The sequence below is a fragment of the Thermobia domestica genome, chromosome 7 (genome assembly GCF_964235325.1).
Source record: "Thermobia domestica chromosome 7, izTheDome1.hap1.1, whole genome shotgun sequence".
Lineage (NCBI taxonomy): Eukaryota > Metazoa > Arthropoda > Insecta > Zygentoma > Lepismatidae > Thermobia > Thermobia domestica.
This window is the reverse complement of record NC_137460.1, coordinates 49,663,942-49,688,091: the sequence shown is the minus strand read 5'-3', so window position 1 is coordinate 49,688,091 and position 24,150 is coordinate 49,663,942. Positions and strand designations below refer to the sequence as shown.

General features: G+C 34.7%; 1 protein-coding gene across 2 annotated transcripts in view; it reads left to right on the top strand.

The window, feature by feature from the left end:
• Nucleotides 1–17,170, top strand: part of LOC145690073 (paired mesoderm homeobox protein 2-like) — a 127,543-nt gene extending 110,373 nt beyond the window's left edge. Inside the window, exons 3-5 of one of the 2 annotated variants that reach the window (XM_081764593.1) lie at nucleotides 872–1,010; nucleotides 6,539–6,646; nucleotides 9,546–17,170. In XM_081764593.1, coding sequence (XP_081620719.1) covers nucleotides 872–1,010; nucleotides 6,539–6,646; nucleotides 9,546–9,685 — 387 coding nt within the window. In that variant the 3' untranslated portion in view covers nucleotides 9,686–17,170. Of the gene's footprint in view, nucleotides 1–871; nucleotides 1,011–6,538; nucleotides 6,677–9,545 lie in introns of both variants that reach the window. The other variant, XM_081764591.1, reaches the window with a different exon arrangement.
• The last annotated feature ends 6,980 nt before the right edge of the window (nucleotides 17,171–24,150 follow it).

Below are 24,150 nucleotides of genomic sequence, written 5' to 3'. Positions count from 1 at the left end.
TGATTCAAATAAATAGTTATTCAAACAATGATTTAGATAACATTGTTATTCAAATGATGATTCAGATATAAATAGTTGTTCAAACAATGATTCAGATAGCAAATAGTTATTTGCATCAAGTATTCAGATAAATAGTTATTCGAACAATGACTCAGATAACAAAATTATTCTAATAATGATTACGATAACAAATAGTTATTGAAACAATTATTCAGAAAATGAGTTTATATCTTCCGGTCACACATGAGCTCGACAGTTTACCGAATTTCGGAGAAATTCACATTTTTTAACAATAATTTGTAACAACTTTCAATTAGCCTCTTCCCGAATGTAATAGCTCAAATTCAGGTAACAGTTATTCAAACAATGATTCAGGTAACAGTTACTCAAACAAAGATTCAGATAACATATAGTTATTCAAACAATGATTCAGATAACGAATACTTATTCATACAATGATTCCGATAACAAATAGTTATTCAAACTATAATTATTTCCATTATTTTGATAACTATCTATACAAGTATATGCAATCAAAAAATTATACTTCCTTGTGTAAAGTCTCTTCTTTTATTGTATTACATGCCTTCTTTCAATGGGCATATAATACATGACGCCTTATATACGTGCCCCACTCAACACCACTGCTTGTAGCCTTGGCTATATTTATGCATTAGAGGATTTTCTGCATATGCTTATAACTTTAAAAACATTAATTTTGAGAATTTAAACGTAGTTATCAAAGAATTAACTTAATTTTTTTTAGAATTAACTTTTTCCCCGGGTAGATTTCTATATTACTAAATTAGCCATACTTTTTAATACTAAATTACTTTCTCCTTTTCTTACAAAATTGCTTTGTTTGTTGTAGGTATGGTTCCAGAATAGACGAGCCAAATTCCGACGAAATGAAAGAAGCATTCTCGCTCAGAGGAATAGCGTTTATAGTCGACCAACGGATCATGTTACAGAACAGCCTTTGGCCCCACGGCCTACTGCACTAACTACGGGTAAGATCTTCCTACTGTACCTTACGTATAGCAATGTATACAATGCAACAATGTAACATGATTAACACACAGTCATGGCCTATGATTAACATAGACTTTTTCATACCCGCCAATGATCTGTTTTGATGTGAAAGGCTCATTTTCGGTTTTTAAATGATAAACATGTTACGAATCCCATAGCCAATCTCAAACCAACGAATATTATCTATTGAATAATTTTGATATAGTTATTTATTATTTGCATTTTTTTTACGGTAACTAGGGTTTCTTTTTTGTTTATCCTCCGTTCAACCACCTGAAAAGAACCACGTGCGATGACCAAACGGGGATAAGACAAAGCTGTTGATTGGATGTCGTTTACTCCACAAACCAATAAACTCTGCTATTCAGTCATTGTGGATTAGCGAGCGTAAAAATGTCTCGAGTTAAGTACGAGACGTGATTCAATTTATGCAGGCGAAAGGCTATAATATAGCCGCTACTAATTGTCAAATTAGTAAGGATTACAGCTCAAATTTACTACAAGTGCTGCAGATAGTTTAAAAAGAATAAGAGGACGGCCAAGGCTGAAAATCTATGATGGCAGACGATTGCTGAACACGTGAATCGTGTGTTTTGGGAAAACTATAAATTACGATTTCTGAACTGTCTGATGAGTTACCTGAAATTTCAAGATCAGCTCTCGAATAACATTACTGTAGTTTACATTTTCCGGGCGCTTCGACTGCACGCGATATGTTTTCGCTAGTTCTCAATGGTGAATGGCAAGTCCGTGTATCAGTTTGGGAGGTGAGCGACGTCCAATAAACAGATTTCTCATTTCACTTAGTTCTCTTGTGATGGCTTATTGGAGGTTCATAAATAAATAGCCCTCATATATATGAGACCTTATGTAAGTGGGTTTCTAACAACCCCATTCACTACCACAGAAACATACTTTGGACTTACAAGTGAAATCAGTTCTAGAACATCGGTGAGAGGGAGGAGACTCGAGCACCTATTGCATTCTTGTTTTGGGATTAATTTCAAAACTACACTTTCATGTCATAGAAAGCAAAAAATATGAGGCCCCAGGTTCGATTTCAAACATTAGGCTGCCCGAGAAAAAAATTGAAAATTGTTTTGTCAAGTCGATACCACGGGAAAGTTGGGAATTGGAGAGACTGGAAAAGAGTAAAACAATAAATAAAATGGGTTTATATCTTCCGGTCACACATGAGCTCAAAAGTTTACTGAAACTTGGAAAAATTCACCTTTTTTTTAACAATAATTTGTAACATTTTTCAATTAGCCTCTTCCCGAATGTAATAGCTCAAATTTTTATGTCTTAGAACCACATAAAATAATGTTTAAATATTATTGAAATCCATCAACACCTTCCGGTCGCCCCATGTAAATTTTTTTTTGGGGGGGGGGAACATAAAAGAAAGTGATTCAAATGGTAGTACCTAACCCAACCTGTTTATTATCTTCGATTCCATTTGTTACCTTTCTGCATACCTTCAAGGACCCCCTAAGGTATATCAAGAACTCTGATATAATCTTTTCACAGCCTGAATGTTACATTCCAAATAAATATAATAATTAGACTATCATTTATGTTATTCTGTTGTTAGCAAATAAATTAAATAAAAATAAAATATTGAATATTTTGTACTTCAAAATATTGGGGGACGCGTCCCCCTCGTCCCCCCGCCTCATCAGAGAAGCCCATGTAAATGAAGGTAGATCACAACTCAAAGGGGAAAAATACTAACAACTTGTGTGTTTTTTTGTTTTCTTTATTGAATACAAGTTTAATTGTTTAAAAGCAAATTAGTTTAGACCATTATTAAAGATAAAAAAAAAGTATTGTAGAAAATTGAATTTTTCCAAATTTCAGCAAATTTTAGAATACATGCGCGACCGGAAGATATAACTAAGTTTTATTTCTTCTTTAACTCGTTTTTCTTCTCTCTAATTTATAACTTTTCCGCGGTATTATGACTTTAAAAAAAGAATCTTCGATTTTTTCGGCTTAACTTGACTTGATTTTGAGTTTAACGTCCCTTTCAGCAGCGAGGCTATATGAGACGTGGACCTACTGATTAACGTGGAATCCGAACCACATGAGCTCCCGCCGGGAATCGAACCCGGGTCTCCTCGGCTTAACCCAATATACAGGGTTATTATAGATGATTGGACCGATTTCACAGCTCTATAACAACTGTATTACTTTATATATTGCAATTTTTTTACACACACAGAAAAACTCAAAAAGTTTCTTTTTAACAATTACAAATGTTCGATATGTACCCTCTTAGTGATTCGACAGACATCAAGCCAAGAATCAAGTTCTCATACACTCGGGGCAGCACGTCCCTACCAATGAGTTCAAAAGTATTGTTGATGCGGCCTCGCAGTTCTGGGAGGTTTACTGGTAGAGGAGGTGTGAACACTAAATCTTTCACATGACCCCCCACACACACACACAAAAAAAAAATCGTATGGGGCAAGGTCAGGAGATCGTGGAGGCCATGACATGAAATGCTTTCTCGGCGCCTGTCGCCATCTTGCCTCACTGCTCATTGCTGCGCTCTCGTGGAAGAAATCTGAAGTACACCTGCAACAAACAAAACTTTTTGAGTTTTTCTTCGTTACTGTTGAGTTTTGTTACAATATCTCAATTACTAGAGCTACAGTGGATTTATGAAATCCCTTCAATCATTTATAATAACCCTGTACATAAGGCTACATTGAATAATTACTTACCAAGATCACGCTACCAGGCCCTCTAAGATTGTAATGTTAGTACGTCCGTTACTCCACACAATAACTTGTGAATGAAATAAAATTTTTGATTTTTTTTTTTTTTTTTGCAATAGATAGCTAGAGTGATTATCTCGGCTAGGTTCGTCAATGGAGTCAATCCGTTAATATTTTCACGGTTAATTGTGACTTCAACAGTGGCTGTTCATTCCCATTTTCAACTATTGAAGCAAAGGTGTGTGCTAGAAGTTACACATTGCACCGTTAGATGGCAGCAGATAAGCTCCCAGCGTCTGACATCTAACAAACGAAATTGAAAGTTCTTTACTGTCCTAGCAAAGTTCATCAATATCAATGTTTAGCTTATTTATGTGTACTACACTACTATCTACAGGGTGGTCACAAAGTCCTGTTATCCTTGAAAATAAGTAACATAAAGCATTAAACGTACGTAAATAACTGCATGAACAACAACATGAACGTACGGAAAGAACTAAATGACATGAACAGCAATGCTTTCGGGAAGTTTTATTGAGATAGGAAACATTACGTGTCCAAGGGATCAGTCTGTCGACCGTCATTCTTATGACAAAGGACAATACGCAGCCAGTTTCTGTGCGACAATTTTGCCGAGCATTGATGTAACTTGAGTGAAAGCTTGTTTCATAGCTTCTATCAGCTCGGTAGTTGTATCGTAATGGTTTTGTGCAACGGTACCCTTTATCAACCCCCATAGCATCCACTTTATGGTTTCTCTCATGCACACAACAATTTGCAACAACATGTTCTTGAATGCTGTAACGAGAAGTATAAGCCATCGTTCACACAATCAGAAATAATCGATAACCTCATATTAGCATTTATCAAGGGGTAAAGGGAAAACCTACATTAGCATTTATCAAGGAATAACGGGACTTTGGACCACCCTGTAACTATATAACATTATAAAACGATAATGATGATCCCTATTCACAAGCAAATGTAATTTGAATATATATATATATATATATATATATATATATATATATATATATATATATATATATATATATATATATATATATATATAGTGCTGTTTGATGCCATTATTTTGTCTTTTTAAAAGAATGTAAAAAAAAAAAAACATTTGTAGAGATCACAAGACAGTTGAGTAATTTTTAGTTTTCACTCAAATGTTTGAACCTAGAGATTTCATCATAATAGTTTTCTATCCTTCCTTTAGCTAATATTACTGAACACATTTGAAATGGTAAAAGAAAATCTCAATGTTTAAGTGAAGTCTTTAAAATACGAAGTTTTTCATTTAAAAAAAAAGCTTTATTATTGCTTAATTTCTTTATTTTTTAATAAATTAATTTCTTTGTCTTCGTTTTATTATCGTTGTCTTCCAAACTAACTAACTTTATAATCATAAATAAGCATATAGTAGTCCTGATTCTTGTTAAATCATGTGTTAATTTAGAATACCGTATGCATTTAATACGGCATATGAATGTAAACCGAGTGTATCAAAAGTCCGAGCCCATGTAGGTTAACTCTGTTATGAGAGAAAATGGAGGGAGAAGAATGTTGTCGATATTAGGTGGTTTTCGATCTAAATTGGTGGAATTTTTCAGATTTCACTATTCATTTGGAATCCACACCAAAGTTGCCAGCCACACACAACAAAATTATCGATTTTTGTCTTTAAAATTATCGTATATTACAAAAATTATCGTATATTTCTTATGTGTGTGATAATTGTAGAAACAAACATAACACTGCTGTTAACAACAATAATACAGTGGAAACTGGATAATTCGAACCTCAAGGGACCAGTAGAAAAATTCGAATTATACAAAAATTCGAATTAGAAAAGTTTTTGTAAATGGTTGGCCTCTTCTAGGGACCAAGAGAAAAATTCGAAATAAAGAAGTTTTCGAATTACAGAAGTTCGAATTATCCAGGTTCCACTGTATATATAACAAAGTTATCTAGTAATCTTCAGTTTCGAACACCAAATTGGCATCACTACCCTCACCATTAAAGAAAACTTATTACCATTACCTTGGACAACAACAACATTATTTCCACCCCCACGTGAACGTAATTGAGGGTTTCCACTTGCCAATTATCAAATCTTATTGATTTATTATAACGGATATGATTGTTAAAAACCTCAGCGCGTGTGTAAGTTTTAAAATTATTCAATGCATATCTACAATTTATTTGCACATTTAAAAATTGCAAAACAGTGTGCGCTCTAAAATTATCGTATATTTACCTATTATTGAACATTATCGTACATAGCATTAAGACTTAAAATATCGTATACCACGATAAATTATCGTATGGTTGGCAAGCCTGCTCCACACTGCTACAGCGCCCTATCGTAAATGAGGAAGCAATGTTACCAGCTCAGTAGGCTGTTCCTTTGGGTCCTTCCCATATGAAAAAATACAACATTCTTGGGAAGCGGAGAAATGTTATAGATTCTCTCCCACAACAAATATGCATGTCCCTGCTGTCATATTTACGTGCTCTTTCGTTCCGGTAGAACAGCATGCTGAATTGGACAGGTTTTTTATTTTTATTTAACATAGTGCACCTTACCAATGACTGGTACGATCGGAAAAACTCCGCCATTTTAGGTTGGAAAAACCATCTATTTCCAAACATCTTTCTTCTCTTTCCGTTTATTCGTGTCTTTACTCATAACGGAATTTGTCTATAGTTCCGTGCTTTTGATACACCCTGTATGTATATATTCATTTATAGTTATTACTTTTATAATTTTGTAGGTCCAGCGGATTATTCTCCGTATTCGTCACCATGGAAGCCAAGCCCTCCTCAATACGCGATGATTCCCAGTCCTACAACCGCAGCTACATGTGCAATGATGTCGGCAGGTGAGGAGGCACCTTTTCATCTTTTGACACGTAGGTGTATAAGGTGTATTCCAATATTTTGCTTTTTACAATATTTACAGTAGTATGTGCGTAAAGAGTGTGTGTGTCACCGTTAGGAAAAGGCAAACAAACAATATATACAGTCTGATAATAGTGTGTTTTGCTACATATACAGTACACAAATATATAACAATTCCTTCCAGCAAAATAAAAGCACAGCCACACACAAAAAATGAAAATTCGATGTAATAATTCAGAAAAAAAGATAAAGAAACCGTCAGGATAAATTAGAACCGAGTCTATTGGTCATGGCGAAAACTCATTTCCTGTCTTCAGCGCTGAAGAAGGAAGTGGGTAAATGGCTAAAGTGCTACGGGAGTCCATACGTAATACACAAACTAATGAAAAATAGTGCGATTCTACATACTCTCACTGGCGTAAATGCCGGTATTCAGAATTTTCAAAATTCAAAAAATTATTTAATTGTTCGAGGAAGAAACGTGAAGTTATTAAAGATTATCCTTTTTCCATTCTACATAAATCGTTGTAAATTTTTGAATTTTTTATTTGATGTATTGTGATGTTGATCTGTTTTATATCGTTAAAAATATGTGAGATTACATATTGTAACAGACAAAAATTCTTTAAATAGTAATTTAGGAAAAGTTTTAAGATTATAGAACATCTTCGTTTCCTTTATGAATCAATAATTCAGATCTATTAGTGCAGATTTATTTACAGATAATACTTAATACTTACCATTTGTAATTAATGATGGATTAGTATTAGCAAATTTTTACTTTAGATTTTATATAGGAGGTTAACTCAAAACTTTTTTCAGGGAATTGATGGAAAATTAATTTTGGATCCTAAACTTTTATAACCTAGGGGGAGAAATGTAACGAGATAATTCTATCCGCTCCATTATGTTTGTTTTTCTCTTCAGTTTTTTCTTCTTTTCCTACTCTAATTTTTAAATTTCGTTGTTTGTTGTATTAGCCCGTTCAAAATTGTATATTTAACTTAAAGCAGTATTTTTCCCAAAGGATTTTATCATTAGTTATTAAAAAATAAAAAAAAAATAAAAAGAAGTATTTCTTTTTCTCAATGTGTTCAGAAAATATTGGACTTGCCTGATAATTGGACGTCAACATTTACCAAATTGATTATTTCTCTTCTTTCTCTCGGAAACATCTATAATTTTGGAAAATTCTCACCAATCTTAATTTGGAATAATTTTTGAAAGTTAGCAGAAGCATTAACTTTTTCGTTACATTTGGTTAGACTATTGAACGAAGTATTAGTAACAGTTTATACAATATACAGTCATATTTAATTGGATTTTCGATCTACGGTATTTGGAAATTGAGACTAAATATATTCTACTTTCAGTTTCCTTTATTGGACGATATTATGGAATTTAGTTGCATTCTGGATATTTAATAAACTTTCGGCTTCTAGTATTTAGAAATTAATATAGAATTTTTTGGCTTCCTGTGTATTTCTGTTCGACCAGTATCATTAATTTTAATTGGTGACTGAATTAATTTATCAAAGTTGGTGTGTGGATTAAGTTGGTGAACAAGAATAACTACTAAATTATATATTCTTTCCTTTCAATGTTATAAAGTTTTTTCCTCTTCGGGTAACTGTTAAAATAGCGATGAACGAGATCTTGTGCCTAACTGTCGACAATAATACTAAATGTTTTGAACCTCAAAGACTGTGATTTGAAGTATTAACTAAAACAGTAAAAAAAAAAAATCTATTGAACAATTTTTCCAGAACGTAATGTAACTAGCTCGTATATTGACTCTTTAGTGCCAATTATTAGTAGAGTTACTCACCGGTGAGGATAGATATTTCGGGCCCATTTTTTGTTTACTTACTAAAAAGAATAAAAAATATTTTATTTGATGAATGTATGAACCTGCTATATTTCAAATGTTAATTTATTTATTCAACTATAATGATTATTTTCTTTATATTTGAATTTCCACAATCAACGAACTTATTAACTAACATAATTATTTATTTATTGGATGATTATCACGATTATCTTATTTATCCAAGATTTATTTTATTTTGTTGTTATTATATTTTTGTTTGTTGTTTTGTTATCCCCTTGGGAAATAAACCTTTCAATAAAAAGAATCTCAGCGGTTTACATATTTATCAATTCTCTCAATAGGATCTTCACCTGTAGCGATAATAATATCCATTGTAGGTTGGTTAAAAATTTGATGTTTAACCTAAAATTTTTTAATGTGTGATTTTAAGCTAGATGTAAGTAATATGGATTTTTTCTCATATTCTTTCGATATTTTATTCGAAAGGTTGTCGGCTCTTATTGAGACAAGGATCTGCACTACTTGACAGATGGATTTGTATGGTCATGGTAATGAGAATCGGATTGGAAATTTAAATAAATTTTACACTTCTCATTTTTATAGATCTTTATTTAGCATTATTTTATTAATTTCTGCTTATCTTTACTGAGTCATTCTATCTCTTTCAGAATTAAGGTTCTCGCTAGTATGACTATACACCTCAACTGCTTCATTAGGCTTACACGGCATAAATTTGAACAGCGACCTATTATAAATTCTTCTGGCTTTTATGAAGGTTTATTTAAAAAAAATCCAAATGTATTTTTAATTTTATTCAAGCTATATTTGGCACTTGGGTCGTTTTGACCTTCCTGTTGACATTTTGTGTGTATTTGACCATTTTGAAAGTTCGGTGTTTTAACCGTTGGGCGATTTGACTTAGACCCGAAAATGTTAATGAAAAATATACAAACAATTGTGTCAAATATCCGTATAAAATTTTGTGTCAAATTTTATTTCTGAAATAGAAAATAATCTGACTTTTTCTCGCTTTACTGTTTTGTTCGCAGGTATGACGTCTCCTTACAACACAACTTCCTTGGGCACGCCACAGGGATCAGCTGTAACTTCTTCGTATGTTAGCAACAGTATAGCCAATTTACGGTTTCGAGCTCATGAATACAGCCTACACCCATCAGCACAAATTTGAGGACTGGAGCCGTCGTAGTGAAATAGGAATACCGTCCATCACTTCGCCATCATTGACCGAATATCAGTTCTGCTTGGAGGCCGAGGCAAGATGACTGGAAAAAAGCGTTGTGTCGCGTAGCGAGAGGCGAAAATGTGCAATCACACAAACATCTTCGAATAATGGGCTCGCAATATTATTTCAGTTAATATACGAGGAACGTCTTGCATTTAATAAGCAGTTTGGTCAATGAGGTGCTCTGTCGACAATTGTTGTGATTATCATTTTTTTTTTTTTTAAATTCAAAACGGTTTACAAGAACTTCGATCCCAAGTGCCTTTTAGAATAACAGTTTCAAACGCTCAAAATACGTATGGATAGTTTTTGAATGGTGATCAAAAGCCTCTGAAGTGCAAAACAGTTAATAAACCAAAAGTATGATGCAATTTATTGTAAAGGTACAATAATGCATTCATGTTGTACATTATTATGTAAAATCTTATGAACTCTTTTTTTTTTTTAAATTATGGTAGACTGATATTCGTAGATTGTACTTAAAGTGCAATTTTGCAACGTTGTATATATTGTTTTCCTCTTAGACAAAATTATTATCATATTATAAGAGAAACAGAAGAACTCATAAGCTAAATAGGTATAAATGACGATGTTATATTCAGTTTTACTGTTTACAAAAAGAAATTGTTATAAAAATGTTGGCACAGGTATATATATATATATATATATATATATATATATATATACAGTAGCGTAGCCAGGATGTGTGTTTGGGGGGGGCAAGTGCTATTATAGGTACATATAGAAACATTACAAACAAAGAAATATATAAACATAAAAATATATATAAAAAAAATACAAACGTCAAAGTACCAAAGTACATTGTCGGACCTCTTTGGGGGAGCCCGGCCCCTCTGGGCCCCCCTTCCCTAAGCCACTGTATATATATATATATATATATATATATATATATATATATATAAAGAAAGAAAGAGTTTAAGAATCAACTATAAAGAAATATTAATTCGATGTTAATTCTTTATTTGAGAAAAATATTAATTTAAACAATTCATTAAAATATTCATTTCTGAACCAAAGATCTAGACATTTACTTACTCGTATATAACAAGTATGTTCTATGATATTTGAATTACTTCAGTACAGAAATGATTTAACCAAGGATGTTGTAGAATAGAGGATCTGTCCGTATGTATCTTCACTCTGTTAACTGAATGAAGCGTAAAAACAACCAAGCATCGGCACATCTAGTGTCGTTGAATGGCTACTCTCATTTCCGCCATGAATGTTGGCTCAAAACATTACCATCATATTGGGCGGAGCGGGCGGAGTAGGGCTGGCGAAACAGTGACGTATGGCTTCACGATATTGTTGTATAGACAGATCCTCTATTTTATAACATCCTTGGATTTAACAGTGATAAATACTAGCGCCATTTATGTTATTTTAGCGCATTGATTTATATGGGGAATTATTTTTCTATTTCGTTTGAAATGAATTGCAATTGAAATTGTTTGATTTTACTGATTTATTGTTCAAATTTATTTATGATTGTCCCCTGCTTCGTGAAAATTAAATTTCGTCATCTTTAATTCTAATATTTAATAATCAAATGTAACAATCAATATAATAATTGATTTATACGTAATGTACATTTATTTACAAAAAACGGGGAAATTTAACCAGACTAAAGAAAAAGTCTGTCAAATCAAATCATTAAAATTCCAGTTCTAGAAAAGCATTCCCCATAAAAATCAATGGTTGAAAAACGAAGAGGCTGAAAAGATATTCAACAGTAAGTCCAAATTTTCAACAATAATTATAATTTAAGAGTCTACAATGACAACTTCAACAATAAATACTGTATAATTTATAAGAGCCTTCAGTGACAATTATCATTATGTTATAATGTCTTATTTTTGGCGTTTCTCAGAAGTAAACGCTGCGTCTATAGAAGATGAAGTTCATGGAGATGTATACTATTTATATACAGAATGCGGCACGTAAAACCGTCCCTTCATAACACATTAGAAGATGAACCTAATCAATGATTAAACAAATTCAACACATGAAATGTAATGTTTTGAATGATTACTCACCTTGACAGTAAGTGCTGAAAGTGTCCTCCGCCCACTTCAACACACTTCTGAGCACGTATGAGGAGATTTTTCATTTTTCAATCCTTTTTGCTGGCACAAACAGGTCTGGAAATTTCTCATGAAACAAATTCTTTGTTTTCACAAAAGATCCAGTACGAATGAACGCTTCAACAATGTCAACATACTCGGTTATCGAATACGGCCGGCATCATCACACACTTACCCGACTTCACACAACGAAGCCTACTTCTCAACTGGTTTCAATACGTTTCACTGGCTGTGGCTGCAGCTGCTTTACACGTGCATCTGCAGGTTGCATGTCTCGACCCCGACTCGACACGCCATCTCTTGGTAGGAAGCTGAGAATAATTTAATTGTTGCTAAAAACGCAATATACCATGATATTGCGACTGGCCGGTTTTACGTGCCGCACCCTATATATAGTTTAATATGGATGAGGAATACATTTTAATTACCTAAATTATAAAATACATACAACTTGTAATTTTGACTTGATACTAGTAGTGTTCAACAAATGAGAGAGCTGATAAACAATATTACCACATGTTCACCACCATTCTCATTTAAACTTCCTCAGACGTTCCATCGTGTTTTTTTTTTTTTTTTTTTTTTTTTACTTCTTATCAACATACAACGATCATGAGCAATTATTGCAGTGGTTTCTTTTCCTGAATATGATACAAATCCACGAACATATCTAAAATTGTTTAATGTCATGGAGTTTATGAAGCGCGGGCGTCATTGTATCTGATTTATAATACTAGAGTCTGATACTGGATCGACATCGAACAAAATCTGTAATTCCACTGAGAATCAAATTTGAGGTCGCATGTACTAACTACTTCACAATATAGAAACACAGAATATATATGAGATTTGAAAATTCTCCATATAACAAATACCATGAGGTTTAGATCAGGTGCCCATGATGGTTATTTTACAGATACCCTTGTCATAGTGCAATGTCTGGGAGACAAGTTGTCCAACCAGTCACATAGGTATTTACATCAAGAGTTCGTCAACTTATTCAGGTATTTTAAGAAAGCACTATAGTATCATAGTTTCCAAATACTAAGCATGTAACATTTTTGCAACGTTTGAGACGAAATTTTCACGTTTCATAACGATATGAATTACCTGAGCTAAAGAATTGTCCGAATATTGCGTATGAAAACTACCATTAACATTTTATATTCTGTCTAGGAACGGCGTTTAGTGATATGCAATATAATAAAACCATGAATGTACAATTTAGAAGAAAATTCGTTTTCTTTTAACCAGAATACAGCATAATAATAATTTGCACCAAGATATAATATATTAATAACATCTTATGTGCAGTATCAGAAACTAAAATTACATTTGTTTCTGTGAATGTAGTGTTGTGTGGTTGACAGACTGATATTTCGTATAATACATATTTATTATTGAAATACTTTTATAATTTCAGTGGCGGCACTTAATGGAAGTCACACTGGTAAAAATGACAATTACAAGAATTAAAATATTAGGTAACGTTTCTTTCGTTAGGTTGTAGCAATATATATCTATCTATATATTACCGCTATGGCTTCTCTTAAGAGACGCCACTGAGTAAAACTAAAAAGGCTAAAGATATGAAAATATAATAATACGAAGGGACATATTTAACTAAAATACCAGGAGCTAATGAAAAAATAAAAAAGGTTTGAATATAGAGATTTTCATAATGAATTGGTTTACATAAATATGGGTACAAGAATGTTATAAAATAGAGGATCTGCCCATATGTATCTTCATCCTATTAAATCAATGAAGTCAAAAAACAACCGAGCATCGGCAAGTCTGATTGGCTACTCTCGTTTCCGCCATCGTCTGATTGGCTATTTTCGTTTTCACCATGATTGTTGGCTCAAAACATTGCTATCTTATTGGGCGGAGTGGGCAGAGTAGGGGTGGCGAAACTGTGACGTATGGCATCAAATTTTTGTTGTAAGGGCTTATCCTCTATTTTATAACATCCTTGTGTGGGTATTAAAATATACGTGTTTCTGCTCAAGTAGCTATTGCAATGGTACTGGTTAAATTAAATATAAAGCATATCACTTAACTATTAAGAGTAGTCTAACTAATGTCTTGAAGAAAATTGCGTTAGAAAATAACCCAGCTTAACGTGGATAGGGATGCGCACGAGACGAGTCGAGACAGGATTTTCCTGACAAAATTCGAGTCGAGACATGGCTCTTCCATGACAAAACAGAAAAAAAGTCTGCGAAATGTTACACTAGCTGCAATTGCGCATATACATGACGTATTTATAAAATAGTGTTATTATTAATCTGTTGTTACTAATTATTTCATTCACATTTTAAAATATTAAGTACCCTCAGGAATGTATTAACGCACGGGGCACAGGGCTCAATTAGAAGGAGTATTATACTGAAAATCTTGGTACCATACTCCGGCAGGATTTTCTCATTACGGCGCTACTGAAGCTGAAGCAGTTGAGGTTTTTACTTATTGGTTGTCAGCGTAGTCTGTACATTTCGTTCTGTATGCTCCGTCCCGTTGCTGGTGAATTAATGTAAACAGACGCTGCCATATTGTTTAACCAGTTTTATCACTATTTCTGCATTGTTTTTGCTTATAAATAACTGAATATGAACAAATAAGAAGGGGGCGCAAAGGTTTATTGGCCCAGGGGCGTAAAGTGCCTAAATAAGTGTCTGGATAATCTCATGTAAAAAAAAAAAAAGTTATACAGGGTGGCCCAGAAGTAGGTATACACCCCTGCACTGATGAAGTATAACATTCTAGTTTATGGGTTTATTTGCTTATGCTGTTTCGAGCTTAAGATATAAGTAAATAGACATTAAGGAGAAATAACAAAGAAACTAGGTCTACCTGTTTTGATAACAATAAGAAATTATATGAAATACAGTGAGCTGATCAGTAGGACTGTATACTTACTTTTGGGCCACCCTGTAGAATGTTGACCCTACAATGAAGCACAACAATATATGTAGAATAAGGCGTTTCTCGAAAATCAGAAATAGTTCTGATTAGTAGCAACAATACACACTCCAGTGCTCAGGAAAACTATGGGTCAGCAGAATATGAACCAAAAAAGTCGTCTAATGAGTGAGTCACTTCGTGCAGAATTCGGAACAGTCTTTTCTGTACACGGTTGTATAGCAAATGAAGCAAATGATAATACAACGCATTAGGTTTTCCCAACCAAAGCAATGTTTTCACGGATGATTTTATCAGCATCTAGCCTCACGTTGTCCTGGAGCACAATAACACCTCTTTAGTTCACAGTTCATTGCCTCCTTGATTTCCTCTTCCTTAGTCTCATGTACCGTCCATAATTGCATTAGTCGTCTGGCAGTTTCAGCAGTTCGTGATGAACGGTATCCCGAGCAGTTAATCAAGAATATAACTTATTCTTCTGATGATACAGTGGAGGTTTTCATTGTTTGAGAGTGAATTCATGTGATGGCAACGAATGATGACGATACCACGGTGTGTCGTAAAGAAATTTCTTCTCATCGCATGTTAGCGCTCCTATTGCCTTCTGAGCCGCAGTCAACTGATACAGGACACACCGTCCCACTTTATACAGTTCCTCACGCTGGAGGAGATGTTGGCGAATTGTTTCTGCGCTGTAATTGAATGTTTCTCATAGTATTGAATGCTTGCCATAGAGACCTGCACGGGCCGGGCTCGGCTCGAAGCCCGAAACCCGGCCCGGTCCGCGGGCCGGGCTTGGGCGGGCCGACTCTGTTATTTCTTTAGGCCGGGCCGGGCTTGGGCGGGCCGACACTGATTTCTCTTTAGGTCGGGCCGGGCTTGGGCCGATTAATTGCAATAATTATTATTGACTTTCATTAAACGATAATTAGAATAAAGGCAAACGTTGAAGAAGTGTGCCCGTGAAAAATGTTACAAAATGAAACTTTTAAAATTTATCGGGCCTGGGCCGAGCTTGGGCCAAGAATTTTAAAACACCTATCGGGCCGGGCCGGACTCGGGCCGAAAATCTCCAAAACTTTTCGGGCCCGGGCTGGGCCGGGCCTAGGCACATTCGGGCTGGATTGGGCTCGGGCCGAAAAATTCGGCCCGTGCAGGTCTCTAGCTTGCCATAGTCCCTCACATGTTAGGGTATTATCGGCGTGATAGCTTCGTTGCATATTGTTTATGGACGTCCCGCACGTGATGCGTTCCTGGAGAGCCGTCCTTCAACGTGTAAAGCCATCGTTGCAATGTTCGCTCTTTTTATAATATAACGTTATCTGCAGTTTTCGTATTTGATTTATTCTCACTGATGTTCCCGTTTAACTTTGGCGATCATCACCGAAAGGATACGTACTACGAGAGGAATTACTCACGAACACGTTATATCTTCCTGGCTTTTCTCACCTCGAAACGAAAGGTGGAGGAAGCACTTGCAGTGCCATCACAATGAAAATCCAGCAGAAGTTTCTTTGCGGGGAGTGGAAGGTCCTGATCTTGAATTCGTATAAGAATTTTGCTCTGAAGATCTAAATAATTTAATGTAGAGATCCTGTGTGTGTACAGTGAGTCAACGTGGCTAATGTAACATTTTGTAGAAAAAGTTCTTTGTTGTATTGTTATTGAATAAACAACTGGATGAACCTCTCCTAGCAACACACACCTGATAAGACTATACGTAGGCCAGTTGTCGGCATGGTTGGAAATTTTACTTTTGGCCAATGACAACCAACAATCTGCTGTCATTTATTCAAAAGTTGCGACCTCGCAATTTCAACCTCAATATATTTCTTTCGTAGGGATTATGTTGGCAATTTATTGGCAAATGCTCGGCAAAACAGCTAATTACAACATAGGGTCAACGTTGGCTAGTCTAACATTTCTCACTGTTGGCTCTACTGTCTGAGCTACTAAGAGAATCCTGATAAGAACTGACTCATTTTCCTGTTAAAATCTTTCTCAAGGTAATGTAACTTAACATAACTGCTCAATTTAGTTCCTTGGAGGTAGAAATATGTTTAATCATATTCATACTTGTGATATTTATTATAATATCTGGTCCATCATGTGCCTTCAGTTGTAAATAGTAATTGTGGAAGACTACCGGTTAAGATAATTTTTCATATACGTACTGTTGAAAGTTGTTCAATTATTTAAAAATATATTGCATTTTATTGTTTTAAAAAGAAAATCTGAGTCAATAAATGCTTACCATTGACTGTGTTTTAGTGGATATTATATTACCACAATTAAGGACATAAAAATGTGTGAATATTTATGTATATAATGTTGTTGGTATATATACGTACTGTAGGTAATTTGACATTTGCGTTAGCAATAAATATTTTTGAATTTTAAACATGTTATATTTTATTCTAATTCTTAACCATACGAATATTAATACTAAACCACCAAAGAAACTGCCTTTAAAATTACTAGGTTTTTTTTTTTTTAATACTAAAAATTAAAATTTGAGTAAAGAATTTCATGATAAGGGATTTATGAGGCCTTATGAAGCCTTATTTTTTTTTACAGTGGGTGACACGACATTCAACCACTGGCTGTAGCTAAAAGCCACAAGTAACCCTTACTTTACAAATCAACTTAAAACTCACGAACCTTCTTTATGAGGCAAATAATCACTATCATAAGCTTGTTTGCATTGTTCCAGGCAGAGCGAAGATAGTGATCCATGCACAGGTGCGTCTGTCTAGGAATTGACGTGTCAGGGATGGGGAATAAGGGTTAGTTCTTTAGTAATTCATATTTATATTGGAAACTGTAAATTTAGAAATGACATTTACTGTTATTCCAGAATTTCTATTACATTCTATTTTATTGCTTGTAAAAAAAATAATTCAAAACTCGCTTTGAAAAATAGGCTCCTGGTGTCCCCTATAAAGTTAACATTCACAATTTTAACTTATGTCTCAAATATAAGTTAATTGTTATACAAGGTGATCAAGAAGTCACGCAACCCATGGAAGTATTACAATTGATGAAAACGACAATTATTTACTGCTTCACACATGGTAATTTTCTGATCATATTCTCCAACATGCTCTAGAGGGTTACACATGAAATGTTGTCCACATGAATGGTATGGGAGGTTGCACTGTCCTGTTGAAAATGGAATATTTGAGTTTTACGTTCCATGGTTATGCCGTGTGAGCTATAGGAGACGGTAATGATGAGAAATGAATGAAATGGTGGAATGAAGAAAGTAGGAAGAAACGGGGGAACTCGAGGAAATCCACGCACACGGTGTTTGTCTACCACAAAGTTCACTTGACTGTGATCGAACCAGGGACCCCATGCACCAGAGGTGAACACTCTACCACTGAGCCACCGCGGTTCCTGTCTTATTGCCTTTTCTCATCAGTCAGTGTAGTAAAAAAATTGCGTGATCAAATGAAGATATAATTTTACTATTGATCGTAATGTGGAAGAAAAGAATAAAAATTCTCTTTCGAAACATAGCGTACAATTACAGTTTCCACCTGTTCGGAATTAGCCAGGACATTCCGAATTTTAAGAAAATTTTCAGCGTCCTAAATTACACCTAAGAGAGATGTATTTTATGGCGGACCACCAAATAATTCAAGCCATGTAGAAAATATCATGTGCGACAGAAATTCTTAGTGACATTGTGATATTTATAGGGACATCCATAATCTTGATCCACGATGTATATAGAATTTCAACAAAGTAAATCCCCCACGTTCAGCAAGTTTGCATATCCAGTCTCCTAGCTATAAAAAACATTTACAATAATTTAAACCGTAATTATTTCGTGGATTTAACCTGTTTTACGCAAATTATTATGATGTAAAACAAAATGTGAGCTGTGCCAAAAATACGTTTATATATTGCAAAAGATGTAACTTTGAATGATGCGCCGCAAACTCAGTCATACGTGACTGTAAACAAAGGCTAGTATGAAGCATAAAAGCACTTTATACAAATGTTAAAAGGAGGTTCCAAATAACATAAGAAATAATTATAGTGTTTGGGTGATTAGATTGTTAATATGGTGTTCGTGTTCTCAAAAAATGCAGAAGGCTACGTACTTTTTATTTATTTGTCCGCTAGCTTCACCGAGAGAGTGGGAATATTTCTCTGAATATCTCTTTTATAAACTTTTTCTTGTAAATTCATCAGGAAATAATGTTATACGAATTAAGAATTTAAAATGTTATAGAATAGCTCAAAACAAAATGTTAAGTATGTTTGCTATCCTATCATTATCCGTTGATTCATAACATAAAATCAAGTAGAAGTATTTGATAGATCAAGTAGAATATTTCATTTGTTTTGAATTATAGATAGCATCATGACTTCTGTGTAAATAAACGAAACAATTATCTACTAGGAATAACGTAAATAGTACCATGTATGTTACTGCTTTCAGGTGTAAGTGCTTCCTCTGGATTAAAACTCGAGTACTGTTTCGGATTGCACTGTAAAGCAAACTCCACTCTTATACTGTATAAACTTCGTGCTGGAAAGGAACGTTACATTCAGATTAATTAATCAACTAATCAACATACACATAGTGACAAACATAACAGAGAACATCGTAGAAAAGTAATATCGTGTGTACATATAGTTAGAATTTGATAATATTTTTACTATTCAATACCGTGGGGCACTTACCCCTCTTTAAGTTTCCCGTAGCATAATTAGTACGAGTGGTTAATGTTCTAACGAAGTCTCAATCCTCATCTGAATACCTAATACCTGAGGAGACGTAATACTGCATCTTTTCAAAGTGAAATATCAGGAATTAATTGGCATTGCTGATAAAAAAGATAGTATACAAATTCAGGGTAATTAATTGAGTAAAATTACCTGGTAAAGCCAAGAGGTGTGTGAAAGATGGCCGCGAATATTAGACAAAAATTCATATGAGAACTGCCAGGGGCCGCGGTGGCTCAATGGCAGAGCGTTCACTTTTGGTACATAGGGTCCCTGGTTCGCTCCCGGATCGCGGCAAGTGAACCTTGTGGTGGACAAACACCATGTGCGTAAGTTCTCTAGGGGTTCTTCCTTTTTTCTCCACTTTCTTCATTCCATCATTTCATTCATTCCTCATCGTCACCATCTTCTTTAGCCTAGCCGGCATGACCCTGGAACGTAAAACTCAAAGATTTCATTTCATTTAATTTTTTATAGAACTTTCAATTAGAGCAGAAAATATTCAAACATCTCTCTTAGTAGAACACAAAGCCATAAGAAGTTACTGAATAAAGTATCGAAGAACAGAAATGGTGTGTAATAAATTATAGTGAATTTAATCTGTACTCACAGTAACCTGTAGCGCTTGTAGCCTTCGTTGCATTTCTTTCCGTGATGAATAGAGCACTAAAACACTACACTGCACTGAATTCGTTCCTTTGGAGTTTCACCACTAGCCTTCATTCGAATCTTGGAAAGTTCCGAACGGATCAACTATCGGAGCGAAATGGTTTATTAAAATTATTCCAGGCTTCGCATATCTGACATACCAAACCTCAGTGTCAATGCCTTAAGCATATTGGGAAGTTTACTGATAAGATATGTCTCGAAGTTCGAATTTGACAAATTCATAGTACAGGATGTCGAATTCGAGGTTTCCTAAACATGTTTAAGTAATTGTAAAGTAATATCAAGAGTTCAGAATTGTAAATACTTCTGAAAGCATGAACATCGACGTGTTATTCAGTATCGAAGCGGCGATAATGATTCAGATTAGGTCTTTCCAATCAGTTTTGTTTGAGATACACGATTAAGTACGAAGCTAAAAGTACTCTTTGGCACCTCTTGTGCGTGTTGACTACAGAAATTAATCATTGAACTGTTGTATTTGCATACTGTAAAGTTCTCCTTTTAAGGTAGGGCTTAAAATGGTACAAGGGAATTTTGGGCTTTCAGAATTATCTTTTATAAAAATTCCTCCTATGTGCAGTAATAATAATTATAGTCTCAAATACGAAGTTCTTCTTAGATATTCACTGGTTTATTGATAAAATTACAGGAACCAGAGACCAAACGTCCTAGGGTGACAGAATCCAAGGTTCTTCTTGCCAAGGAGTGGATGTAGGTACCTCTTAGATACCAAACTTCCTAGAGAGGAGAATAAAACGCAAAGACCAGTCATCTTAGAGAGTAGTGAGTTTTTTTTTTTCGAGACTAGGCGTCCAAGCGGAGGATCTCTCAGAGACCTAGCGTCCTAGGAAGTGATAAGGATAATGTGAAGATCAGATGCCCAAGTGAAAGAGAATTCTCAAAGACTGTATGTCCTAGGGAGTGCAGGTGACGATGAATCGACGAAGATTGATGCCTTCTGAGGTGCTGTGGCTCTTTTTGTCCTGTTACTGATCTCATTGACCTTCGGTACTTGACGATAGTTGACGATGTTCTTCGTGGCTGTCGTCTGGAGTTGTTTATAACTAGTACATGGTGTTGGTAGTACGTATAGGTCATTACAATATTTCCTCTCTGTGCTATGAGTTTGTATGTTCAATGACAGAATAAGAAATATTGAGCGTTAACAATGGTAATTTTCCAGTAAGGATAAAAATATAAGTCAATAAATAAAGCTAGAATCAAAAGGGCTAATTTGTTAAGAGCAAAAGCAATCTTTCCTAGAGTATTTCACCTTTTTATTTTTTTCCAAAACTATGAAAATTTACAAATATTTCATGAAGGGTAATAGTTATTAATTTGATAGATCCATAACGAAATAATTATATTTTCTAATAGCTATGAACTTTCGAAAACTTATGTCACGAAACGCCACTGGATTGATCTAACCGGAATAATTGTGTTGATGAAGTTCAAGGAATTGAATGAAATCAAGAATACATTATGTTTCGGAGTTGTTGGTCACTAGTCTGTAAATTTTAATTTCTGGTTAATCGGACTTTCAAAATGGTCCCTCCAACTCTTCCCCAGAACAATCTATTTTGTGCAATTTTTCATACGTTACTGCGTAGTGTTCCTTGATTTCTTCACAGCACATTGTATGAGAACATTTCATTCGTTTAATGTCTCTTTCCGTCGAGACAAGGATAATTTTTATAGAGATGTTCTCGGGATATCAGCCAGGTGAAGTCCAACGATAGAGCCGACGTTTCAAGAACTGACATCGTTCTTGTCTTCAGGGTGATTATACTGAGATCAGTTCGTGTGTACTATATATAGGAGAGGCAAGTGGGGGGGGGTTAAGAATCCGTGTCTCTGATTGGATGGTCTATAGCTTGACGTTGATTGGTCGTATTCATATATGCTTTCTTTATGAATGGTGTCCAAGTCTGTTTGAGTTGAAATCCTGTATCCCTGTTGATATTGTTGGGTTCTTGTAGTATGGCAAGAGACTCTTTAAGTATCCTACCCCAGTGGTTTGAGTTCTTGGAAATAATTTTAGTGTCTGAAAATAAAATTGTGTCCTTCCATTTTACTGTGTTTCGCCAGGGCTGATTTCTCCGGATAAAACAGATTGATGTATCTCTCATGCTCCTGGCATCGATGTTCTATTGTTACTCCTGTCTACCAATCACTATTTCTTCTTGTAATGTGTCCGGCCTACTGTCACTTCAATGTTTTTGTTTTCACAATAATATCGGTCAGTTCTATTATCATACTAAACTATGTGATTCTGTTCAGTGGCGAAGCATGGTGTAAAAAATTGGGTAGACAGACAGACAGACACGTACACACACACACACACACACACACACACATATATATATATATATATATATATATATATATATATATATATATATATATATATATATATATATATATATTATTTGTAGGGTATTTGTTTTTTACTTCTATTTTTAGTTCTGATATTTCGTACTGTATAAAGGATGCTGATATACACTAATCACTATTCTACGTTAAATGATCTCTAATACTTCATAAATATAGTATTAATGTTTGAGTTTTCAATATTATTTGCAATATGTGTTTATTCTGTTCCTTTAAGTATAAAATTTTATAATTAGTGAAATTTGGTGTACAGTATTTTTTTCGAAGTATAGATTTCTGAATGGTACCGGTACCACATTTGCTAGAAATGGCGGCATTACTTCCCTATACCCCATACCCTCTTTAGCAGTTTGCTACGGGCATATAATTTGAAGTACTCACGAACTACCTCTATAACAATTGTTGCGGAAGTACCGCAGGATTCTAAAACATGGATATTTGGATATTGCACATACTAGTTCCTAAGTGAAGTCTTGACCCGATTGCGGTATGGACCTTTAAAGTTAATTTTTTCATGTTTACAGCAGCCTGTAACTCCGAAAGGAAGCATTTGTACACTCAGGTTGGCCTATACTTTTCGTCTTATCTTGGTGTTAGGAATCACCTCACAAACGTTGTCAGTGTTGTTTTGAAACATCCCTGTATATACTAATGTTCTTCAAGGGTACGTTATTACAATTTAACATTTTATAGAGGGAGCTCGAAGGTGGTTTAAAATAAAAATAAATGAGAGGAAATAGCGGTCTGTTTCTATTACTTACAAATCCAACTTAAAATGAATAAGATAGGCAGCCCTGCAAACGTAGACAGAACAGCAAATGTCTTTTCGCACGTACTACTACCCAGCGCGAGTCTTTGGACTTTTAACTTCTCACGTGGCTGTTTCTCATACGCTTCTATTGGTTGATGGAAGTTAAATGGATGCAGCAGAGGAATAATGTTCGAAGTTTTGCGAGACACTTTGCTTTCTGTCTTTCATATGGAAGCATTAAAAAAAATTAAGTTCAGAATCTTTGAATTACAAGATTTTAAGTTAGTAATTTAGGCTTAATACATATAAAATTCTAAAGGGTAGACGCTGTTTACCCTGTCTACCCTCAAGCCTCGCCACTGATTCTGTCCCTATCTTTATGGACAAGTCGTACCATATCTCCCTAAACTTTTTGAATCAAATCTCAAAAATCAGGTTGATTTGGAGTTTAGTGCTCCGTTCAACACTGAGGCTATGCAATACAGGACCGAATCCCCATGAACTCCCACCGGGAATCGAACCTTGGTCTATCGCTCTCTAGGAGTGTACACTAATTATATAGGCACAAGGGAACCAAGAGGACGTTCCAGATTGGGTGTTGAGGTATGTATAATTTATGCAGTGCTTCTGTTATGGAAGTTTATATGGCAGTTACACTTACACCATGTGTTATTTCTATCTTATTACTGTACTTACAGATTTTGACAAAACTTAGTACTGCATCTAAATACATCTCACCAAAATTTCCGATTATTGCGATTACTTATACTGTTGAGTACAAAGTTGCAGCTATTTAACTGGCTTACAATTTCCTATCCTGTTATGGAACA